This window comes from Montipora capricornis, chromosome 14, assembly GCF_036669925.1.
Source record: "Montipora capricornis isolate CH-2021 chromosome 14, ASM3666992v2, whole genome shotgun sequence".
Classification (NCBI taxonomy): domain Eukaryota; kingdom Metazoa; phylum Cnidaria; class Anthozoa; order Scleractinia; family Acroporidae; genus Montipora; species Montipora capricornis.
This window is the reverse complement of record NC_090896.1, coordinates 13274322-13294321: the sequence shown is the minus strand read 5'-3', so window position 1 is coordinate 13294321 and position 20000 is coordinate 13274322. Positions and strand designations below refer to the sequence as shown.

Here is a 20000-nt window from a genome sequence, read left to right as displayed (position 1 = left end):
CGAGCATGACGCGAGCATGACGCGAGCATGACGCGAGCATGACGCGAGCAGAGTTATCTGCATTCTCATCAACAACGGCAAATTCGAGATTACAAGCAATTGTGGTAAAAATACAGTTTGCAGGTTTGAATTATCCAGAGAATTTATATAATTTTCTGAATAAGACTTGTGACGCTCCTTTTTTGTTGTTCTTTAGGGCCGAAAAGGTAAACGAGTGCCGTGATGAGAAAAGGGTAAACATCATATTCCACATGGTGACAGCGATTGAGTAAAAAAGAGTCTGCATAACTAACTAAGCGTTGAGAGCGGAACCATTGAGATGATGTTTTTGTCAAATGTTAATAGCAGAGCTCAGGCGCGCAAAGCCCGCCAGCGGACCACCATGGGTAAAACATTTTGGGAAATCCATTGATATGCGACAAATTTTGGTTGTGACGTTGGAGTACCCCCGACCGTACAGATTGTCGGGGTGGAAGTGGGGAGGAAAGACGGCCTCTGGGGACGGGGGTGTTCGGGCAAGTTTCCTTGGCGGGATATCGCATGGCCAGCGTTGCATTTCGCAAGCCGCGTTTTTCTGGCGGGAAATCACATTGACTGTCGTTGAAAAAGTCTGAGATCTTCGTCCAAAGACTGTAAAGTCCGGTAAGAATCAGCGTTTGGGTGTTACGAGCACCGAAATGGATCGGCTGTCTTTGAAAAATTACGGATTACGGTGTACGGGTCTGCGAGAGGAAAGTTCGATCGCGTTGTTTGATAAGATCGTAATGGCGCTGCCTTCGGATCTTGACGGAACGAAAGGATGTTTTGCCGCAGAGAATCGTTAAGCCTGGTTTACACTGTGACATAAGCATAAGCATAAACATAAGCAGAAGCGAAAGCTGTGTAAACCGGAAGTGACATAAGCATAAGCATAAAAAAAAACGAATCGTTTCCATTTTCTTATGCTCATGCTTATGCTTAAGTCACGTTTATAACTGTGTAAACCGGGTGCAAAATAAACATAAGCATAAGACCAAGGTGTCTGCTGTTTTTGATAGCAATGGATATTCAAGTTAATAGTGCCTAAGTTGGCGTTGGTCCTTTCCTAACAGGACCTCTTCAGTCTGTTTTCTCGTCGCCGTCGTCTTCTTGTATGAAGCAAAATGAGTAGTAGTAGGAGAAGAATTTCTTCTTTGTGCGTCATTTTGGAAACGTTGCTCGTCCCATTCTCCAGCGAGTTTTTTCCTGGAACTAACTCCGCTTGTTATGCAACATGTGTGAACGTCGTTATGGTTATGCTTATGTTTATACTTATGCTTATGTCGCAGTGTAAACCAGGCGTTACTTGAAGAAGCAGTTCCTCAGGTGAACATGGGAAGAGACTGTAAAAAAACTATCAAGGTACCTTTTGTATTTGCTTAGTAAAGCAACGGCTTTGTGTGAAATGAGTGATTGTTGACTTAACTGTCACCAGATTCGTACTCCTTTTTTTGCCTTTTATATGGACATTTATATCAAATTGCTTAGCTATTTGTCTGTCTTACTACGAAATATATTTGTTACTTGTCGTATTTCTCCGATTTTTCCGAGAAAAGTCGAAGAAAAATTTGCATGTCTTCTTTGATTTCTTTCAAATGGTAAAACCCCGTTAATTTAACAGTGATGGTTGAAAAGAGTAGTTGTGCCTTTTAGAAGTTTATATATTTCGATAGACCCAAGAAAGGTGCGTTTCAGAGCGATGCGAAAATTCCCGTGGACAATGGATACTAGCGCGCGCCAAACGAACAGCGAATGACCATATGGAGCTTGACATTTTCAGTAACCGACCCTGGTTAGACCAATATCAAGCTTGTGTTAAGCGCAACAACAACATTCTATTTTTCTTTTCGACCACATGGTCCACATCACGATCGCGCGTGATCACAGGAACCCTCATATCCACAAACAGAATGGAAAGCGGTGGGTCCAGACCCCATAGTCGCGTAAGCATTATCGGTCAACGAACAAGTTGCGATTTCATTGTTTTGTACCAAACATTTTGATTCGCTGGATCTGAACATGTTGGAATTTATTGTTTCAGTTCAGCCCTCTGATTGGTTTTCATTATCTGGGTGGCCCAGGTTTGCGTGAACGCACGGTAAGTGTAATAAAACTAAGTGTAAGTAAGTGTAATAATAAGGCAAAAGTTGTTAATCATTTATGCTCATAATCATGTAGTCCAAAAGATATTTATAGGATGCATGTTTGCACTTGATTGAATGATAGCTATGGTTGTGCAGCAAAAAAGAGAAAAAACTATAAATACAATAAAGAAGACTTTGCTGGAGTCCCACCTCGAGTCTTGGCGTTGACATTATTTTATATAACTCTTTAAATGCCAGTAAAGAAATAAATGTGACTACGATGATGGTTGTGGTGATGATGGTGATGACGATGATGATAATGCTGATGCTGATGATGAAGATAGTGATAACGATGACGATAACGATGATGACGACGATGATGATAATGATGATGATGATGGTTGTGATGACGATGACGATAAAGATGATGATGATGATGATGATGATGATGATTGTGATAACGATTACGATAACGATGATGACGACGATGATGATAATGATGATGATGGTTGTGATGACGATGACGATAAAGATGATGACGATAATGATGAAAAGGATGATGATGATAACGTTGACGATGGTCATGGATGAACGAGCTTGCCAACAAACTTAATGAAATCATGTGCTTGCTTACCTTGACAATGACCCTTAAGTAGATGTTTCGTGCGCCCGTGTTCAGTTCAATAAAAGAACTGACAAACAAGTAGATGTTAATAGCCATCCATGCGATCTATAAACAAAAGACAAAACGAGTCGAAACTCAAACGTCTGAACAAAACTGACCGCAGGGAGGCGTGATGTGGAGTTGAATAGGCTGGCTTTACCGCGGAATGAGACCAATAATGGGCTTTTTTTTTTCTTTGAACGGACAAATAGCAGGCAAATAAAATGATGGTGATGTAATGTTTAAAAGACGAACGGCAGTGTTTTAGCAGGTTTAACTTGAAAACACGAGGCGAGTGTTTTTAGACCCGATAAAACACGTGCTGTGAGTTTTTTTAACGGCTTGAAGAAAAAAAGCCTTGTTGGAAAAATCCTTTCCAAAATCAACACGATATGTCACAAATTGTTTTTTTCATATTTTCGCACAGTGGCAAAATGCAAGGCTGAACAAACAAGCAGCTAACGAAGAAGCAGGGTTCGACGTGGAACGGGACAAAATCCGAAATCTAGATAGGATCGTTGTTATTAAACATGAAGGCCGAGTCGTTCAATTTTTTGGTTGACAAAATTTGTTGAAGAAGTTTGGAAGGAGGATGAGTATCCGCCCAGACGTTTGTAATGGCTGAAATAATTCCGATGAAAATGATTAGGACTATTTCATAATATCACAAGTGACCTTCATATAAAGATCGTTTCATTTCAGAATAAGCGATAAATCCATTGCTTGCACATTCAGCCCCGCACTCCCCTGGGTCTGAAATCAAAGCCGCCAGATATAAAGGTTCATACACGTGACGTTTTGATAGGCTGTTAGGCTCATGAGTTTTGAAGATAATAAAAAAGTTTGATCCGTGACAGTGAATACATGAAATATCGTATATTTGAATAGTTTAGAATATAGTTAGCATATAATTCGAATAGCTTGATCTATAAATATCTTTTCAAGTATTGCTGTAAGCCTTAAGTCCAATATACGCCCATTCTTTTTTCGCCCAAAGGAAATTCGGAAACTGAAACAAATCACATAAAGGGATGATATATGTAGCTATCGATATTTCAGTTTCTCTCCCTCATAGCAAATTCTCCTTCGAAAAAGAAATTCTGCCGTCAGAATGACAGCGATTTATTAAATTTCTTCGCCTTCAGCGAAGTTCCTATGGGAGATTATTCTGCTGCGAAAAGAAAGGTGATGGGATCTAGGGTTCCCGTAAAATTCATCACCGTGAAATTCTTTCTACCCTAAAGCCCACGAGGACTGACAAAGAATTCAGTTTACCAGTCAATAAAACTGAACAAAAGTCATCAAAATCTGAGTCATTTTCAATAAAGACATGCTTTTCAGAAAAATAAGCCGGAAGTGACCTTGTCGAAACTTGCTGAAATAGCCATACACAAGAAATTTAGAAGATGCATTGTTCTGGCGCCGTTTTCTCCCGGTTCTCTCCCACTCTTGGCCGCGACAAACTGAAGCAAGTTAGCTCAAGTCAAGCACGACACCAGCGCGACGTTAGAAACAATTCAGCTCCGAAAGTTGACTTAAAATCGACCCAACTGCTCAGCACAGCAGAACGGCAAACGGCATGCTACTGTTGTAGCTTACCAGTAATTTCTGTATTACATGTATTTGAAGAAGTTAGTTCTTTGGATTAATTTACAACTTGGATTAATTTACAACTTGGTATTATCCCATTTTTTTCGACGGATTTGATTAGACGCTTCAATGCTTTAGTCGTGCCACTATTTCGGCCGTACCACTACGGATGAAACGCTGCGAACCTTTAAAGCCTACATCATTGTCAATTATTTACTTATGTAACAAAACAACACTTTTCATGCGGCTACAGCTTCCAATGTTTCGTCGAGTAGAAATAATTCTTTTTGTAATTGACCTTTTGAGCTTCTGCATCGAGCAGAAAAATACCAGGCAACACAGATGTTCACAGTTCATCAGTGACTTTCCACCTTTATGGAGTGGTTCTTGTAGTCTCTTCATTAGTAACGCACCTCTCTCACCTACCGAAATTATCATGCAAATAATTTCGCATTCAATTTGCATTCGTTCGTTAGAATCGTGATTCGAATGGCTGTTGAATTTTCTTCATAACCTTGTAAATAGTCATCACAAATCCCCGTTTACAGAAAAAGAGATTTCGTTGTCAAAAGTCACCGTCAGTGTTAAATTTACCGTGCGGTCAGCCAGTCGACTGAAGTCCGCGGCCTAGACACAACAACGTAACCCGTTTACGAGTAAAAAGCACTGTAGGGTTTCTGCAGTCATCAACGTTATACTTACTATAACAATATATCTTGCCAACTCGTTCACTGCGAATTTGGGCATGATGAACCGTACTCCTGATAAGACTAAAGCGGATCACGAAGCTTAAACGCTGATTTCCTCTGGAACTCCAACCTGTAGAAAGTGAATGTCATGCATCATGTTTCCGGTCTTGTCACGCAATCTCATAAGTAACTACTGTTAGCCCAAAACAGTTGTGAATGTAGAATAAACCTCAATGGCAACCGCCTGTATCCCAGATATTACGCAAAAAAAGACACTAACAGTTCAAATGTCTAAAAATAAGTCTTTGCTTAAGATTTAATTGACGTCACAAAGTTCCTTGTTCCTTGTTTTTATTGTGAGCAACTCATGCGTTGTTGGCTTTGAATTTTTTTCGAGACAAGAAGAACTTTGAGGCCTTAAAGAAGCGTTGATCCCGGTAAGCGCTGAACCATTTGAAATTTAGGGGTGTTTTCATCAAATTAGACTGTTATATTTAACAGTTTAGGAGCAGTGAAACATATGACCCGGCAAACTGACTAAAGGGGCTCGAGTTTGTCGATTCTCAAATCGTCGTGTTTTTTTGGTTCTAAAGCCGATGATACACGGTTCAACATACTGCAACATTTGTTGCTCAACAAATGTTGAACAATGTTGCACAATATTGGTCTCTATTTTCGTTCAACATCGTTCAACAACATTCAACGTGTTGAATGGCATATTTTAACATTCAACATGACACGACACACATTTGTTGAACAAGAGCTGCAACATTTGTTGATCAACAAATGTTGAAACGTGTCTCATCGGTTCAATATACACCAGAATGATGTACGAAAGGTGTGTTAAGACAAAACCGGCGGGCTGTATTGACTGTTTCTGTTTCGTATCCGACTGCATCATATCCAAACCTGACCTGCCTGAGTGACGTCATTTACCATAAGTGGACTACTAAGTGCCCACGCTCAATGTAAACTGCTCATGGGGCGGGACACCGCTTATCTTCTTGAAATACCTACGTAGCGGGAGGCATTTCAGAAAAATAACTGGAACATTTATACCTTTGCCATACCTTAGTAAAAAAAAAATCAATTCCCATAAAAACAAACTCAGTTACGAAGACCTCGGTACGTTTTAATTTTCAGCGAAAACGAAACTTTTGAGATAAAAATGTCTAAATGCAGGGAGGTTGGTCAACATTTTAATACTTCTAAATGGCCAAGATGTTTTGGGAACCCATTTCAAAGATGTGTTATAAATAATGTACAAGTCTGGGTTACGCACTAAAAACCCCTGGAAAACAGAGTATAAGCACTCATTTTTTTAAACGGTACTCGTATTGTTATCACGGTACCTATTTCAATTAAATACCTTAAAGATAAAAACACAATGGTTAGCTTTCCTCGTTAATCGAAATGTGATTGGAGTACTCACCTCACGAAAGAACCGAGTGCAAGCAGGGTCTAATTACCCCATTTTCCGTCATTTTAATATCGGCAACATCGATATAAACATCACCTCAAAATATAACTCTTCTCCATCGTAAGTGTTTCACGATTATTCCATCGCGTTCGCGTCGTTCAATGTGGGCGAGTATCCTAAAAATAAATTGGTACGTGCGGTTCCAAAGTAAAAATATAGAATGAAAGATTTGCAATTTGTACGGTCACGTAGTTAAAACCTCAAATTTGGTGATTACACGCCGTCGTTGTGCAGAATACCGCAAAAAATGGGTGCCGCATGTTCTTTAACCAATGATATTCTTGTTTTGTGGCATTGTCGTTGACCTTAAAGTCCCTAATATCAAAACGTTGGCGAGATGCCGATCATGTACAAGCAGCATTTGAAATAACGATGAGTTTTTCAGTTATCGTTTGGGAAGTTCTTGACAGATTTATCGACGATTAAATGAGGTCATAGCATCGAAAAAACAAAGGAAGACAACTCATTCAATCGACGGTTTTTCGTTCTCAGTTGAAAAAGGAGAATTTTTCTTTTATGAATAAACTGATCATAAGTCGAAAAGCTATGGCAATGATGACTGATCAGTGCTGAATGTTGCTTTAAAAAGCGAATGTTTGCCTTCACCTCAAGGAGATTCGGATGAACCGGAAATTCTTGTGTCGTGGTTAGGTTGCTTTAATGACGTAATCTCCGCAAACCCTTGCCATTTGCAGCTTCCTTAGCTTCAAGAACGAGCGTCTTTTCTGACAAAAGTAGAACCCACTTTCATAAATGTGGACTGAGAGTTTATTTCAGTCACACAACGTGTAAAAATAACTGTAAAAGCATAAATCTGTTTCTTGACGACGAGAGCCGTGGTTCTTAATTTCTCGCGCATGATTTATAGGATTTGAAGAAGCACCCAGACCCATGGAGCGCGGTTTGCCAGATTCGTAGTCTCCTTTGCAGCCGCTCGGGCCAAATTCACGCCACGTTCCTCGTCCCCACACGGCTGCTTCAAACCGACATACATTCCTTTCCCATTGTTTTCCATAGTTTTACTTAGACAAATCACCGACTTGTTATTGTATACGCTGGACCAATCACAGCGTAGCTTTCTGTGAAGCTCTCTTCTTTCGCGGGAAAACCCTGGGAGCCTGTAATGGAAGAAACTCCAAAGAAAATCGCGGAAAGCGCTACCAAGTGTTTGATTTGTTGATCAAGCAAAACGAATATTTAAATATTTGGAAAATCGTCAGTTGATTTAGCTTGGATCATTGAATCGTCCGGGCTAGCCCGGAAGCCAAAGTCGATAAATACTCCTTGGACAGCAATTTTCTGTTTACCGACACTGTTTTTAGCGGTTGACAAAGTATGACAGGGCAGCAAAGAAACTTCAGGAAGTCAAACAAAAACTCAATAATACCTTTAAAAATAGATATTTGGTAAGGGAAAAGAAAAAAGGAAAGGGAAGGAACTTTATTTAAGTGTCTAGTCGTTCTAGCGCTGGAGCACTAATTGGGGACATTGTAAACTGAAATTAACAATGAAAGCAAAGCAAGTAAAATGTTGGTTTTTGAGGAGAGGGGAAACCGGAGTACCCGGAGAAAACCTCTCGGTGCAGATTAGAGAACCAATAAACTCAACCCGCATATGACGCCGAGTCTGGGAATCGAACCCGGGTCACAATTGGTAGGAGGCGAGTGCCCTCACCACTGCGCACGCCGACAGCACGGAAACAAGACAGAGAGGAACAAGAAACGATCACCGTTGGAGATGACCCAGTTAGTTCTTCCAAGTGTCTTCGGTTCTCCGAGGCTTCACATTTTTACCTCGATCCTGCAGCTTGCACTTCTCATCCAACACCGTTCTCTTATCCGACTCCCGTGCAACCAGGTAGACAAGCATTTGTTATTCGCAGAGTTTCACCCATTCCTACGGAGAATCTAAATGCTGGTTCTGGCAGTCTTGTTGGACGAAGGTGATAATGTAAGAGGCCACGCGCTAAAGGATTCTCCTGTGTTGACACCTGAATGTCCCGATCGTACCACTACCTCTGTAAAATTACCAGTTCATTTTCCAAGTAAAAACGTGAAGAAAACCCTGGTTGGCAGCTTTCAGAGTGTTGGCGTAAGGCATTGGCTCACGGAATCCCTTCCCAGATCGCTAAGGCTGTCATGAACTGCCCAGCAGTGCGAACTCCTGTGATAAAAGCTGTGTCAAAGGAAGTTGCAGGATTGTGTGCCAAAAGTAAGCTGACATTGCTAAGAAAAACAAGCATAGTCGACTTACAAAATTTTGATCTTAAAAAGTTGAGTGAAGAATGGCAACAAAGAGCGCCACTATTTTATGCGTTCCTTTTGAGTACTTGTGTCAACCGAAGAACCAAATAATGCACTTGGTTTGGAAGTATTGCACTTGCAGGATCACTACCTGCTAAAGCAACGAAATCGAGAAATGGACGCAACTGTAGCTGTAACGGGGATTCTACTAAAAAGCAAAGCTGCTGAGGTATACTGATATAATATTGTGTACACATTGTTTATCAGACGCTGGTCAGAGGGCTCAGAAGGGATGATTAAATTAGAGAACATTACTATACTCAGAAGGCAAAATGGTCCTGCTTAAGTTTTATATCAAATTTGCCAATAGACCTTTCCTTTCTGCAACAAAGACACTTTTCCCATTATTGACGTTTGCAGCAGGAGCTACAGCACAGCCGAGATTTAAACTTGCTCTTATCGAGTATCCACACGTGGCTTTGTTCTACGAGAGAATCTTAAGACAGAACCCATTATTTTTAAACTCATAGAATATACAGTGATATTTCTTTTTTCTTTTTTTTTTTTATCCTTACACACTAATGTTGTATTTTTCGCTTGCAGGTTATTATTTCGTAATAAAATGCTATTAAGTGTGGCTCTGTTCTTATAACAAATTTGGAAGAAAGCCAAGACAATAAAGAACATAACCACAACTGAGTTCCTTGCAGTTTACAATCCCTGGCTACTACATGTTCCTGATATTCGTCATTGATAGGAAACTATTTCCAGGTTCAATAAACTAAAACTTACAAGTTTAATCTCCAGTAAACTTAGTAAGCTTGATGAACTGGGGTATCATTGCCAGAGAACAGATTTCAGAAGATAACATTAAAATGAAGAAAGTAAAGGACACGATTTTGAGTATAAAGGACAAGCTTGGAGTACCTGATATCAATTCAACTGAAGTTCTGGCTGCCAGAGAGGAGGAATGTGAATTAGCAAGGTCTTTACATCCTGGCTTTGTCACTTCCAATTGATGAAACGGAATATAACCAAGGATTCCCAGAACCAAGACCACCATTGCATGCACTGCTGAGTCAATCATCAAACGGTTGAAAACCGAGAGTCTTGAAATTCTCTAAATGTCAGACAACCTAACGCTGAGGACATTGTCAACATCCCAATTACTAGGTTTCTACCTAATATCCATGATCATCAGCATCAGTGTTTCAATTACACACTCCTGACCTCAAGAATCTTAGTTTCCTACTTTGAAGCCTTAAAGCCACTACAGAATGCATGCATACTTCAGATACCTCATAAGAACACAAAAGAGGGGTATCAAAAGAAAAAAAAGTTATCCAACTTACCAACAATTCTTTGGAGTTAAATATTGGCGAAACGACCGGTTACCCTAGACTTTGCAGTGGCGACACAACAACAGAGGTGTGGCCTTCTTGTTTCCTTAGATGGTCTTAACCAACAGTAACGTATAAGGCTTGAAATATCAGAAATTTTCCGAAGCCAGTTGGCAAATTAATAAAAATATCCTTTTGCTCTTCAATTAACTTCGATATTGAAAACTTCTGATGCGAATTTAAAGCTGGTATACCGAAATTTGTTGCTACAAGACTGAATGCCTCTTCGAGATCCGCCATTTTATTAAAGAACTGACTGTGGGTTTTGTCCTTCTAAGCGGAAGTGATAATCGCAGTTTGTGCCTGAAAAAAATCCAGTCCCACCTAAACCTGGATTTTTTCAGAATTTCCTGCAACTGCTTTAATATAAGGTTGCTTTAAAAATATTATAAGATATATGGATATGCGAATAAAAGGAGCCAGGTGATTTGTGGAGATTTTTTGGCGCGAACATCCACAAGAAAAAGAAAGCTATACTGTGATTTGCTCATTCTGAGAAAGGAATGTACGTTGGTTTGAAGCAGCCGCGTGGGGACGAGGAGTGTTGCATGACCCGAGTGGCTGCAAAGGAGACTACCAGATCGGTGTCTGACATTTGCAGACTGCAGACTGGCTACAAATAGCGCTGGTAAACAGTATTTAAGTCTAAGAACCCATTTCAAATAGCGCTGATAAACAGTATTTAAGTCTAAGAACCCATTTTAAAACGGTTAGCTTTCAATTATTGGACTAATAACATGTTATCGGGTATTTGGACTTGATTTTGTCACCTTTCCGCGGCTCACGTCGCAATAAATTTGTACAAAACAAATTTCAATAAAGTACATTCAATACTGATCTTCGTTGTTGGTAAAAGTACTTGTTTGTCTTGTCTTTGACAATTTGAAAAAAGAGTACGTATATTCATTAAATATACTCTTCCTGGCAAATTTGTTCACTAAGGCCCGCTTCAAACGTCGAACTTACCATGTGCCGAATCTAATGCAAGTGAGAAAAATTTATTGCTTTCGCTTATTTGCATTAGATTCGGCACACGTAAAGTTGGACGTTTGAAACGGACCTTAGGCTCTGCTGCAAACGTTACCGTTAACAGTCACACAACAGTCACAATGTTTTCAGGATGCTTTTAAGAAATTTTATGTGAAACAATAATTAAAATTCCAAGCAAGTCTCGAAATAAAATAAGTAAATATCCAACTAACGAGATTATAAATGTCGCTCGGCTATCCCAGTGAATCGATTTCGGCTCTCAGTGATCTCGAACTCAAATTTCCGTACATATACTGCATTTAGCGGCTCAGGTCATTTCCTTGAATTGATTGCCGGTATAACTGCTTAATCCTCCGACTCACGTTGAAACGCTTGCGAATTGCACTTAAAGACAACATATTTCGTCCCTAATAAACTATGATAGTGTAGCTGTAATGAGAGGCACTAAGTAAGAAAAACTTCCGATGGATTTCTCCGATAACGAATGATTTAAAGAAGGAAAAACACGGACGGAGAAATGAAGATTTCATATCATACGAAACCTCCATGTCTGCGCGCGGTGCATCTCGGTAGACAGAGAATATAATTAATGATTGAAGCAAATTTAGCTAGTTTTAACCACGCTTAAAATAATGTTTTTGGTGTTTTCGATAATGCCACAAGCTTTCTTTCACATAAGCCGATGACACACGGTTCAACATTTGTTGATCAACAAATGTTGAACAGTGTATCATGCCATGTTGAATGTTGGAATATTTCATTCAACACGTTGAACGTTTTTGAACGAAAATAGAGACAAGCTCTATTCCGTTCAACACGTCTGTGCGACATCGTTCAACATTTGTTGAGCAACAAATGTTGCAGGACGTTGAACCGTGTGTCATCTGCTTTAGACAAACGTAAGGTGGCTAAAACCAGTTTCAACACTTTCAAGAGACCTTGTTATTAGAAGGATTGACACTACAACACTTTATCACGGAACAGCAATGTTATGGCACCATGTGAAACACCAATTATTGCTAAACAAGACGCAGTCATTTTTAAAACGTAACAAGTTACCATAGCAACAGGAAAGCCTTACAAAAAGGTGGCTCTGAATCCGCTCCACAGAATTTTTTAAACGTTGCACAAAGTTTCATTCTGGCATGCAGATTTCATTTCAGAGTTTGTTTTTTAGATATGAGCAACTAAAGCCAAAATATGGGGTGTTTTTGCAGGGCTTCCTGGTGCCACGGTAACTTGTTACGTGTTTGATATGGTACCATAACATCGCTGTTAAGCGATAAAGGGTTGTAGTGTCAAGTGTTGAAAGTGGTTTGAGCCACCTTGAGTAGAAGGTGTTGTGTTTTAAAGCTGGTACAATATATTACAAGGCGTTTAAGGTTTGATCCAAGCTTTAGTAGAGGAAATCAGTAGTGTAGCAGCTCTTGCAACCTGCTATTCTTTGGTATTGTAAGCAGCTTCTATTTGTTTTAAATCTAAGTCATTATTTCAATAGGAAATTTCATGATGACGCCATTTGACTACAATTCCCAGAATACTTCAGGTTTTGATTGTCTCATGCTAATTAGAGCTATTGTTATTTTTAAGTTCCAGAGTTTCGAAGCAAGCAACCGTGGACAATTTTCCTGTCGGTGTACGTTGGATCAGTGGCTTGATCTGATCGGCGTTATTTCAAGTTGAGAAACTAAATATTTTAAGCAAGAGCCGATACAACGTAGATTTGATTTTTAGTGATGTACTATATTTCGGCTGGCCAAACCAGCCTTCTTCAGGTACAATGAGAGTTTACATTGAATTGTTTCTATGTACATATATATATATATATATATATATATATATATATATATATATATATATATATATATATATATATATGGTAAATGTTATTTTTACCCCGCTGGAAATACAAAATTTAAATAAGAAACGAAAAAAACGGAATTCCCATAGTTGTAGTCAAATCACGCTAACGTGACAGTTGCCTATTGTTTACTCTTTTGTCTTCGGCACGGGTAGCGAGCCATTCACATTACAAGTTAGGAGAGTTGCTACTTCAACCAAATTTTAAAGGACTACCGGTATGTCACGCAAAATGTTGTAATTTAATGACACACAAATTGCCCAAAAAGTACATTGTAATAACCACGTAAAACTATTGAACAACATAAAAGAAATACAGCAAAAGAAAAGAGAAGCATGGATTGACACGAATGGACAAGATTTTAGTGGATTGCATTTGGAAAAAGGTTAGCCCAACGTTTTTTCAAGTTCAAGATGGCAAATCGCCTGGATAAAGGTCTTTTCTGCTCAAAATCATCTTTTTTGTGATGTAACGATAATTTTATCAATAATTAAAGGAATTTCACATTACCATTTTCGAGTTTCAAGCTCGTGATTAACGAAAGATTTCCCCGAAACACCCTAAAATAATGTGACATAGCCCATTTACAGACTCCAATGTCCTAACAGAGAAAGAAGATCATTTAGCTTCTTGGACAAAAGATGGCAAATCGCCTGGATAAAGGTCTTTTCTGGTCTTTTCTGCTCAAAAAGATCCAGTTAGAAGATTTGCCTGCCCTCATGAATGACAGAGAAGAGTGGCGAGAAGTTGTGAAGAATTGCTCGACTGTGGTCGACTAACTAACTAACTAAGAAATTGAATGTTATGTAGCCGGACGCCTGAAAAATTCCCAGGCGGCTTCAACGAGATTGCAACCCATGACTTCTCCGATGCCGGTAAAATGCTCTACCAATTTCAAATATATACATTTAAGTGTATTATTATTCCTTTCCACACCAAGACAATTCTCAGAATCTCGAGCTCCCAAATTCGTTTGTCATTGAGCAGAAAGGTCCTGACAAACGGACTGAAAGGATCTAACTTAAAAGTATAATCTTAAGCCCCATACATTGAACGCTCGAACTCTTTAAATAAGTCTTCGTTATTGCATCCCGGATTTGAAAGATTGACGGATGTGATTTATCTTTAGTTTCAGATATACGGTAAATTTATTTCGACGAAATATGTGATGGTCATATTTTTTTCAACCGTCCCAACATCTGGCCAGTTAATTACCCAAGAAAACCGCGGTTTTTCTTAGCTATTACAGAACAGAAGCACATTAATTTAAAGTTATCTTACGAGTTCCTCTATTATTGTTTGTACGCACTCATTCCGCATTGCCTACCCTCACATACTGATATAAACTGAAATTATTGAAATAGATTCCGCTGAAACAATGTTACTGAAGATGACTCTCTCCTAAGACATGTTTGTACAGCTGAAACCTTTTAAAGCATGCATTTCCTTCTGTCTCAAGCTTTCGGCGATTACTCAATATTATTTACATTTGAATATAAATTGGCAAACATTCGATATAACCAGCACAATTGCTCGCATATTAAGTGATGCATACACTCCGACTGACTGATGTAATACCCTGGCTTACAAATGAATCGACACGTGTGAATTCGCACTTCACTACCAGGCGGTTTGCAGTTGTGTTCCGCCCGAAGTACGTAACACTGTTTAACGGTGAGGTTTAGTGGAAACAACACAAGTTGGCCCGGTATATACTTGAATACTTTTATTTGCAACGCTATTCGAAGACTATGGAAAACTCTTAAATTTTAAATTTAGTCTGTACTACGTGAAGAAACAGGAACTTTCAAAATTCCGATTCTACAAAGACGTACAAAATGGTGCATTGAATTTGTCCCACTCCACAATGAACAAACAATCGGTCTCACCTCTTTGGAGACAGTATTCTTTATACGTTCCAGGTATCAACTGTTTCCTTGAAAGTTAAGGTTCCAGCTCGCCGACGGGCAGTTGTCCCAAAAGCTGTTTATCTAAAGGGTCTCACAGCTTAAGAATTTCAATTGCTATTGACGCAATCCAATCCGGACAATCTCTGAATTGCGTGCTATTTTCACATGTAAAAACCAACATCACCTCATTATCATTATTTTGTAATTATAATGATGCTTTCCATACGAAATCGGCAAAGGTCATTACTTTTCCTTTGAAATCTTTCAACAAGCTTGCTTGCTTGTTTACAAGGTGTTTTTTTTTCTGCTGTCAAAGGGAAGGTGAGATTTTAATTGTACTTAGTATAACCAATTATTTGTTATGATAAAAAGCTAGGAATCCAGTCTACCGTTGGCACCTAAAAAGAAACTTGTTTTGTGAAAGGGCAATCATGCAAAACCTCGCCACTCAGTGCTATTCAATATGAGACACTATATCGCGGTTTTCTGACAGCTTCCTGTAGCATCTTTTCAAATAATTTGCGATCGAAACGCTTGCCGCTTTCGAATTGGGCTTGCGAGGTTTCCTTTTTCTAACAGGACTCTTTGAAAGTAAATACAACACCAGTAGGATAAATAGATTTGTATTGTAATATTGTCATGCTTTATCAAGTCAACAAGAAATTATAATATCGGATACGACTTTTAACCAACTGCTAGCCAAAGTCATCTAAAGCGCTGCATGAGAATGTTGGCCTGCCTGTGTTCTCCGCCAATGACAGTATCGAATAGCAAAGGCCACGTCATCGTAGTACGTGTTTATCCGCTCGTTGTTTCGCTGACGTTCTAGATGTTAAAAAGCCGGTCTTTTAAACTGAAATACTTGAGAGACGGAAAAACTCTCGAAATGTACATTAACCTTTCCGCTGTACACACTCCTTCTCGCAATTGTATTTGGATAGTTTAGTTTCCAAAGCCGAAACTGTGGTGCTGCGTTGGTGGGGAAGTTACACACAGAAATGAGTTTATCAACTAGGTTCATAAGGAAAATTGCACACCATAAAGAAATTTGAGCATTGGTCCTTCGTCAGAGCGACCCGACTCGTGAGTGAAATGACCCATTCGTTCTGATGAAGGCTAACGCTTGAAATGGGTTTATCAACTGAGATGTTATGGTAAATTGACTACCATAAAGAAATTCGAAAGCTGGCTTTTCGAGCGTTAGTCCTTCGTCAGAGCGGACTGACTCATGAGCGAAATGACCCATTCGCTCTGATGAAGGGTGAACGCTTGAAATGGGTTTATCAACTGAGTTGATATGGTAAATTTACCACAGAAATTCGAAAGTTTGATTGTTAGCCCGTCGTCAGAGCGTATGAGTCATTTCGCTCTGACGAAGGGATAACGCTCGAAACGTCCACTTTCTAATTTCTTTACTGTGGCCAATTTACCACAGCTGTCGTACTTGGTTTTAAGGGATAAAATAGCAATTTTCAAACGGGAGGGAAATTAAGAAATACCAGCTTTCCAATAAATTATGGTCTTTTTATCACACGAAGGTTACAATGGACTTCGCTAAAAAATCTTGATTCCATTGCAAGGAAACCATGGTAACACAAGGGAATGCAAACAATTACACAAGAAAAAAAGACACACGAGGATAACCAATACTCTCGGATTATCGCATTCAGAGAGCCTTCTGAGGATGGTTTGCTACAGTGTCCAGTGAAAAGAGATGATAACGTTTCTATTCTAAGCAACCCAGACGAGGCATTGTAGGCCACACGCATTTCACCATCGACTGGTTGACTCAGTTGATTGAGCATCGGTCTACTGTGCGGGAGGTCGCGGGATCGAACTTCCGGCCGGACCAACATTCAGGGTCTTAAAATAACTGAGGAGAAAGAGCTGCCTTTGTAATGATATCTGCAAATGGTTACACTCTCTTGTCTTCTCAAATAATTAAGGACGATAAACCGTAGGTCCTGTCTCACAGCCCTTCAATCATTCATAACCCTGTGAGGCTTAAAATAACCCACACACTATTCGCAAAGAGTAAGGAATGAAGTTCCCGGTGTTGTGGTCTGTCCTGTTACTAGCTACAATAAGCTACTCTAAAATCCGAGGAAAAAGAAAGATATGACGATGATTCAATGCAGCCTTGTTGTACTTTTTGCACTGAATAACGAATAAACTGTTTACTCAAGCGACACGAAGTTTATAGAAAATACGAGAAACTGTTATATAATGGTTTTATTTCACCCTATTTTCCTCAATGCCTCAATAAAAATCTCAAAGGGCAATATTTCGCGTGACACAACCAACAGTAAATGTACCAAACACGGGGTATTGGCTAATGATGGTGACAATGCTTTTTTTACTTTCTAAGCAAAAGATCATAGTGTTAACGAAAGAACTTGATTAAATGGAAATAAACCTGAAAAATATATATATATATAATGACTACCAAATGTCCTTGGAACAGTTCACAAAACATTTTAACGAAATACGGAAAAAAACATCGTTTATGCCAATCGAGAGAGAGAACCTGTTTTGAGATAACTGGGGGATGTTCACTCCCCCTCCCCCCACTTCCCCACTTCCCGTCCTACAGTGTTGTTAAAAGCAGACAGTCATACATCCAATTTGGGGTGTACAGCGGAGAAAATTCTACCCTTTTTTAGGCGGGAAGAGCCTGGGGAATGACGTAGATTATATTTTATTAGGCAGCTTAAGCACGCGCGTTTTGGGGACGCGGATGGCAACCGGAAGAGAACATTTCGCGTGCCAGGATAGTGGTGTTTCCCAGATTTTTAAAGTAATCATTTCTAATGGAGAAAAGATACTTAGAAATGTAAATGTGGGTGTGTGAAGACAAATTAAAAGGGAAAACAGCTCACTTCCGGCTGCTGTCCTCGTCTCTAAAACTCGCGTGCTTAAGGACGGTGCCTAGTAGTGTTATTGCGCATACGTTCTGCGCATCTCTAGATACTCGGATTTCTTATCGCCGATGCTTACTAATGCAGGGATATTTTTTCGCGGTTTAAAACTATGCAGATAAAGTAGATCTTCGTAAGTACTTTTGGTATCCAAAGACAAAATTGGGGGTAACCATGCCTTCTTTAGAGATAATTGAGCTTCAATTTGAGAAAGAACACCATTTTCGCCATACCTTGCTTTGTATTTTAGAGCTTTTTACAAATATTGTTCATGAATTATCTTTGAAAAATGCGTGGTTACCCCCCAATTTTCTTTTTGGATTTCAATAACACTTGTTAAGATCTACCTTTCCTGCATAATCACAAATCGGGACAAAAATACCTTTGAATTAGTAGGCACCGTCCATAACACCTCAAACTTGGTAATTTCACGTTGTTGCTTTGCTGACGACGGCAAAGAAATGGACAAAAATGAAAAACGCACGTGCAGGGCGTGCAAAGCTATTAGGGACCTTAAGCAAGGACGACGAGGACGGCTACGAGAACGCCGCAAATTTGCATATTTAGTGGACAAAAACAATAGCTTTGCACGCCCAGCACGTGCGTTTTACATTTTGATACATTTCTTTGCCGTTCTCGTCTTGACTACGACGTGAAATGATCAAATGTGAGGTCATGTGGAGGACGAGAGCACATGATGACGAATTTTCAATTTTCTCTCTGAATATCCACACCGTTCTCATCAATTTTATTCTTGGGTTGTGCATTCACACTTTCCAAGCCGAACGACATGGAGTCATCGTAAAATTATTACAGTAACGGGAAATAATATTTTTAGACAACGTTCTCGTAGTCGTCGTCGTCGTGCTTGCTTAAGGTCCCTATTGTTTTTGCCCACTAAATATGAAAATTTGTGACGTTCTCCTTGCCGTTGCCGTTGTCGTTGCTAAAGCTCCCTATTCCATATTGCAGCCGCGACGGGAACCCGAACATATGACGGCCGGATGAGATTGCACTACGCACTCTTCTTCACTGACAGATGGCTTTCATATCTTCTATCATGAGACGTCTTTTGTTCTGAGGCTAGCAAATAAAAACAGCAAGCGAAAGTTGATGCAATGTTTGTAAACCGAAAATACCGTATTTACTCGATTAAACGCCGCCCTTGATTAAAGCTGCAGATGGAAGGAAAAGTAACGATAAACGCCGCGCCTAATCAAAAAATGCGGCGTTTATTCGAGGATTGTAGGAAAAAAGTACACGTTACAACTTGGTAATCTACACCAGCCTTGGAAATTTACTTTCCTGTAGGAAGATTTTTTTAGTTCGAAGTGGCCAGACTTTGCAGCTCTTTCTTCAGAAATTTTGCAATGTGCAATTGCGTTGTTAAGGCCAAGAAATTTGCCGGTATAACCAGGCCGACCTTTCTCTGGAACTTTAAGCATGTTCAGTTCTGTTTTAAATAATATTTTTAAACGAAATCTACTGCACTTGCTGTCAGCGATTTAAGAAAAATGATTTTGAAAAAAATGCCACCGTCGAATAAACGTCGCATCGGAGACGCTAAAAATTTAATAAGGGCCGCGGCGTGTAATCGAGTAAATACGGTATCGCTACAATGATTGGCCCGAAAAAATCGTGATTGTTAATCACTTCACTGTGCCACAGGCTTATTTAGAGTCACGATGACATCTAACAAGCGGTCGTTTGTGTCAAAGGCATTGACCCGAATTATTGCGACATAATTGTCCTTATCATCAGGCACTTGACACCGATTTTTGTGTAATTATTTGACTAATTTAGTTCAGCCCCAGCTACATCTGCATGTTTCAGCACTCGTCAAAGTCTCTTTTGACTTGTGGCTGTTTCTGCTTAGGTGGCCTCATACACCATAAGCCTGTTTGAGACATCACTGCCAGGCCGGCCAGTTCTGCTGGAGAGAACACATCTCACAAAGGACAGCCACAACACCGGGAACTCCATGCCTTACTCTTCTCGAATATTGTGTGGGTTTTTTAACGTCCCACAGGGAACCTATGAACGTGGAAGATATTTGTGAGACGGGACCTACGGTTTATAGTCCTTATCCGAGAAGACTTGAAAGTCTAACCATTTGCGGATGTAATAACATATGCAGAACTTTCTCCTCAGTT

At 39.6% G+C, this 20000-nt stretch overlaps 1 protein-coding gene and 1 long non-coding RNA gene across 4 annotated transcripts in view; both read right to left on the bottom strand.

Annotated features, from left to right (window-relative positions):
- LOC138033853 (cytochrome b-245 heavy chain-like) overlaps window positions 1-15236 on the bottom strand; it is a 47559-nt gene extending 32323 nt beyond the window's left edge. The window contains exons 1-4 of one of the 3 annotated variants that reach the window (XM_068881714.1): window positions 14909-15052; window positions 6478-6641; window positions 5059-5175; window positions 2737-2832 (exon numbers count right to left, since the gene is read on the bottom strand). In XM_068881714.1, coding sequence (XP_068737815.1) covers window positions 2737-2832; window positions 5059-5103 — 141 coding nt within the window. In that variant the 5' untranslated portion in view covers window positions 5104-5175; window positions 6478-6641; window positions 14909-15052. Of the gene's footprint in view, window positions 1-2736; window positions 2833-5058; window positions 5176-6477; window positions 6642-6724; window positions 6911-14908 lie in introns of those variants that run through there. The other 2 variants (XM_068881716.1, XM_068881713.1) reach the window with 2 other exon arrangements.
- A 1227-nt stretch (window positions 15237-16463) lies between these two features.
- The window catches only part of LOC138033854 (uncharacterized), a 6903-nt gene continuing 3366 nt past the window's right edge, over window positions 16464-20000 (bottom strand). Inside the window, exon 2 of the long non-coding RNA XR_011128673.1 lies at window positions 16464-18930. This is a non-coding gene — a long non-coding RNA (uncharacterized lncRNA). The remainder of the gene's footprint in view (window positions 18931-20000) is intronic.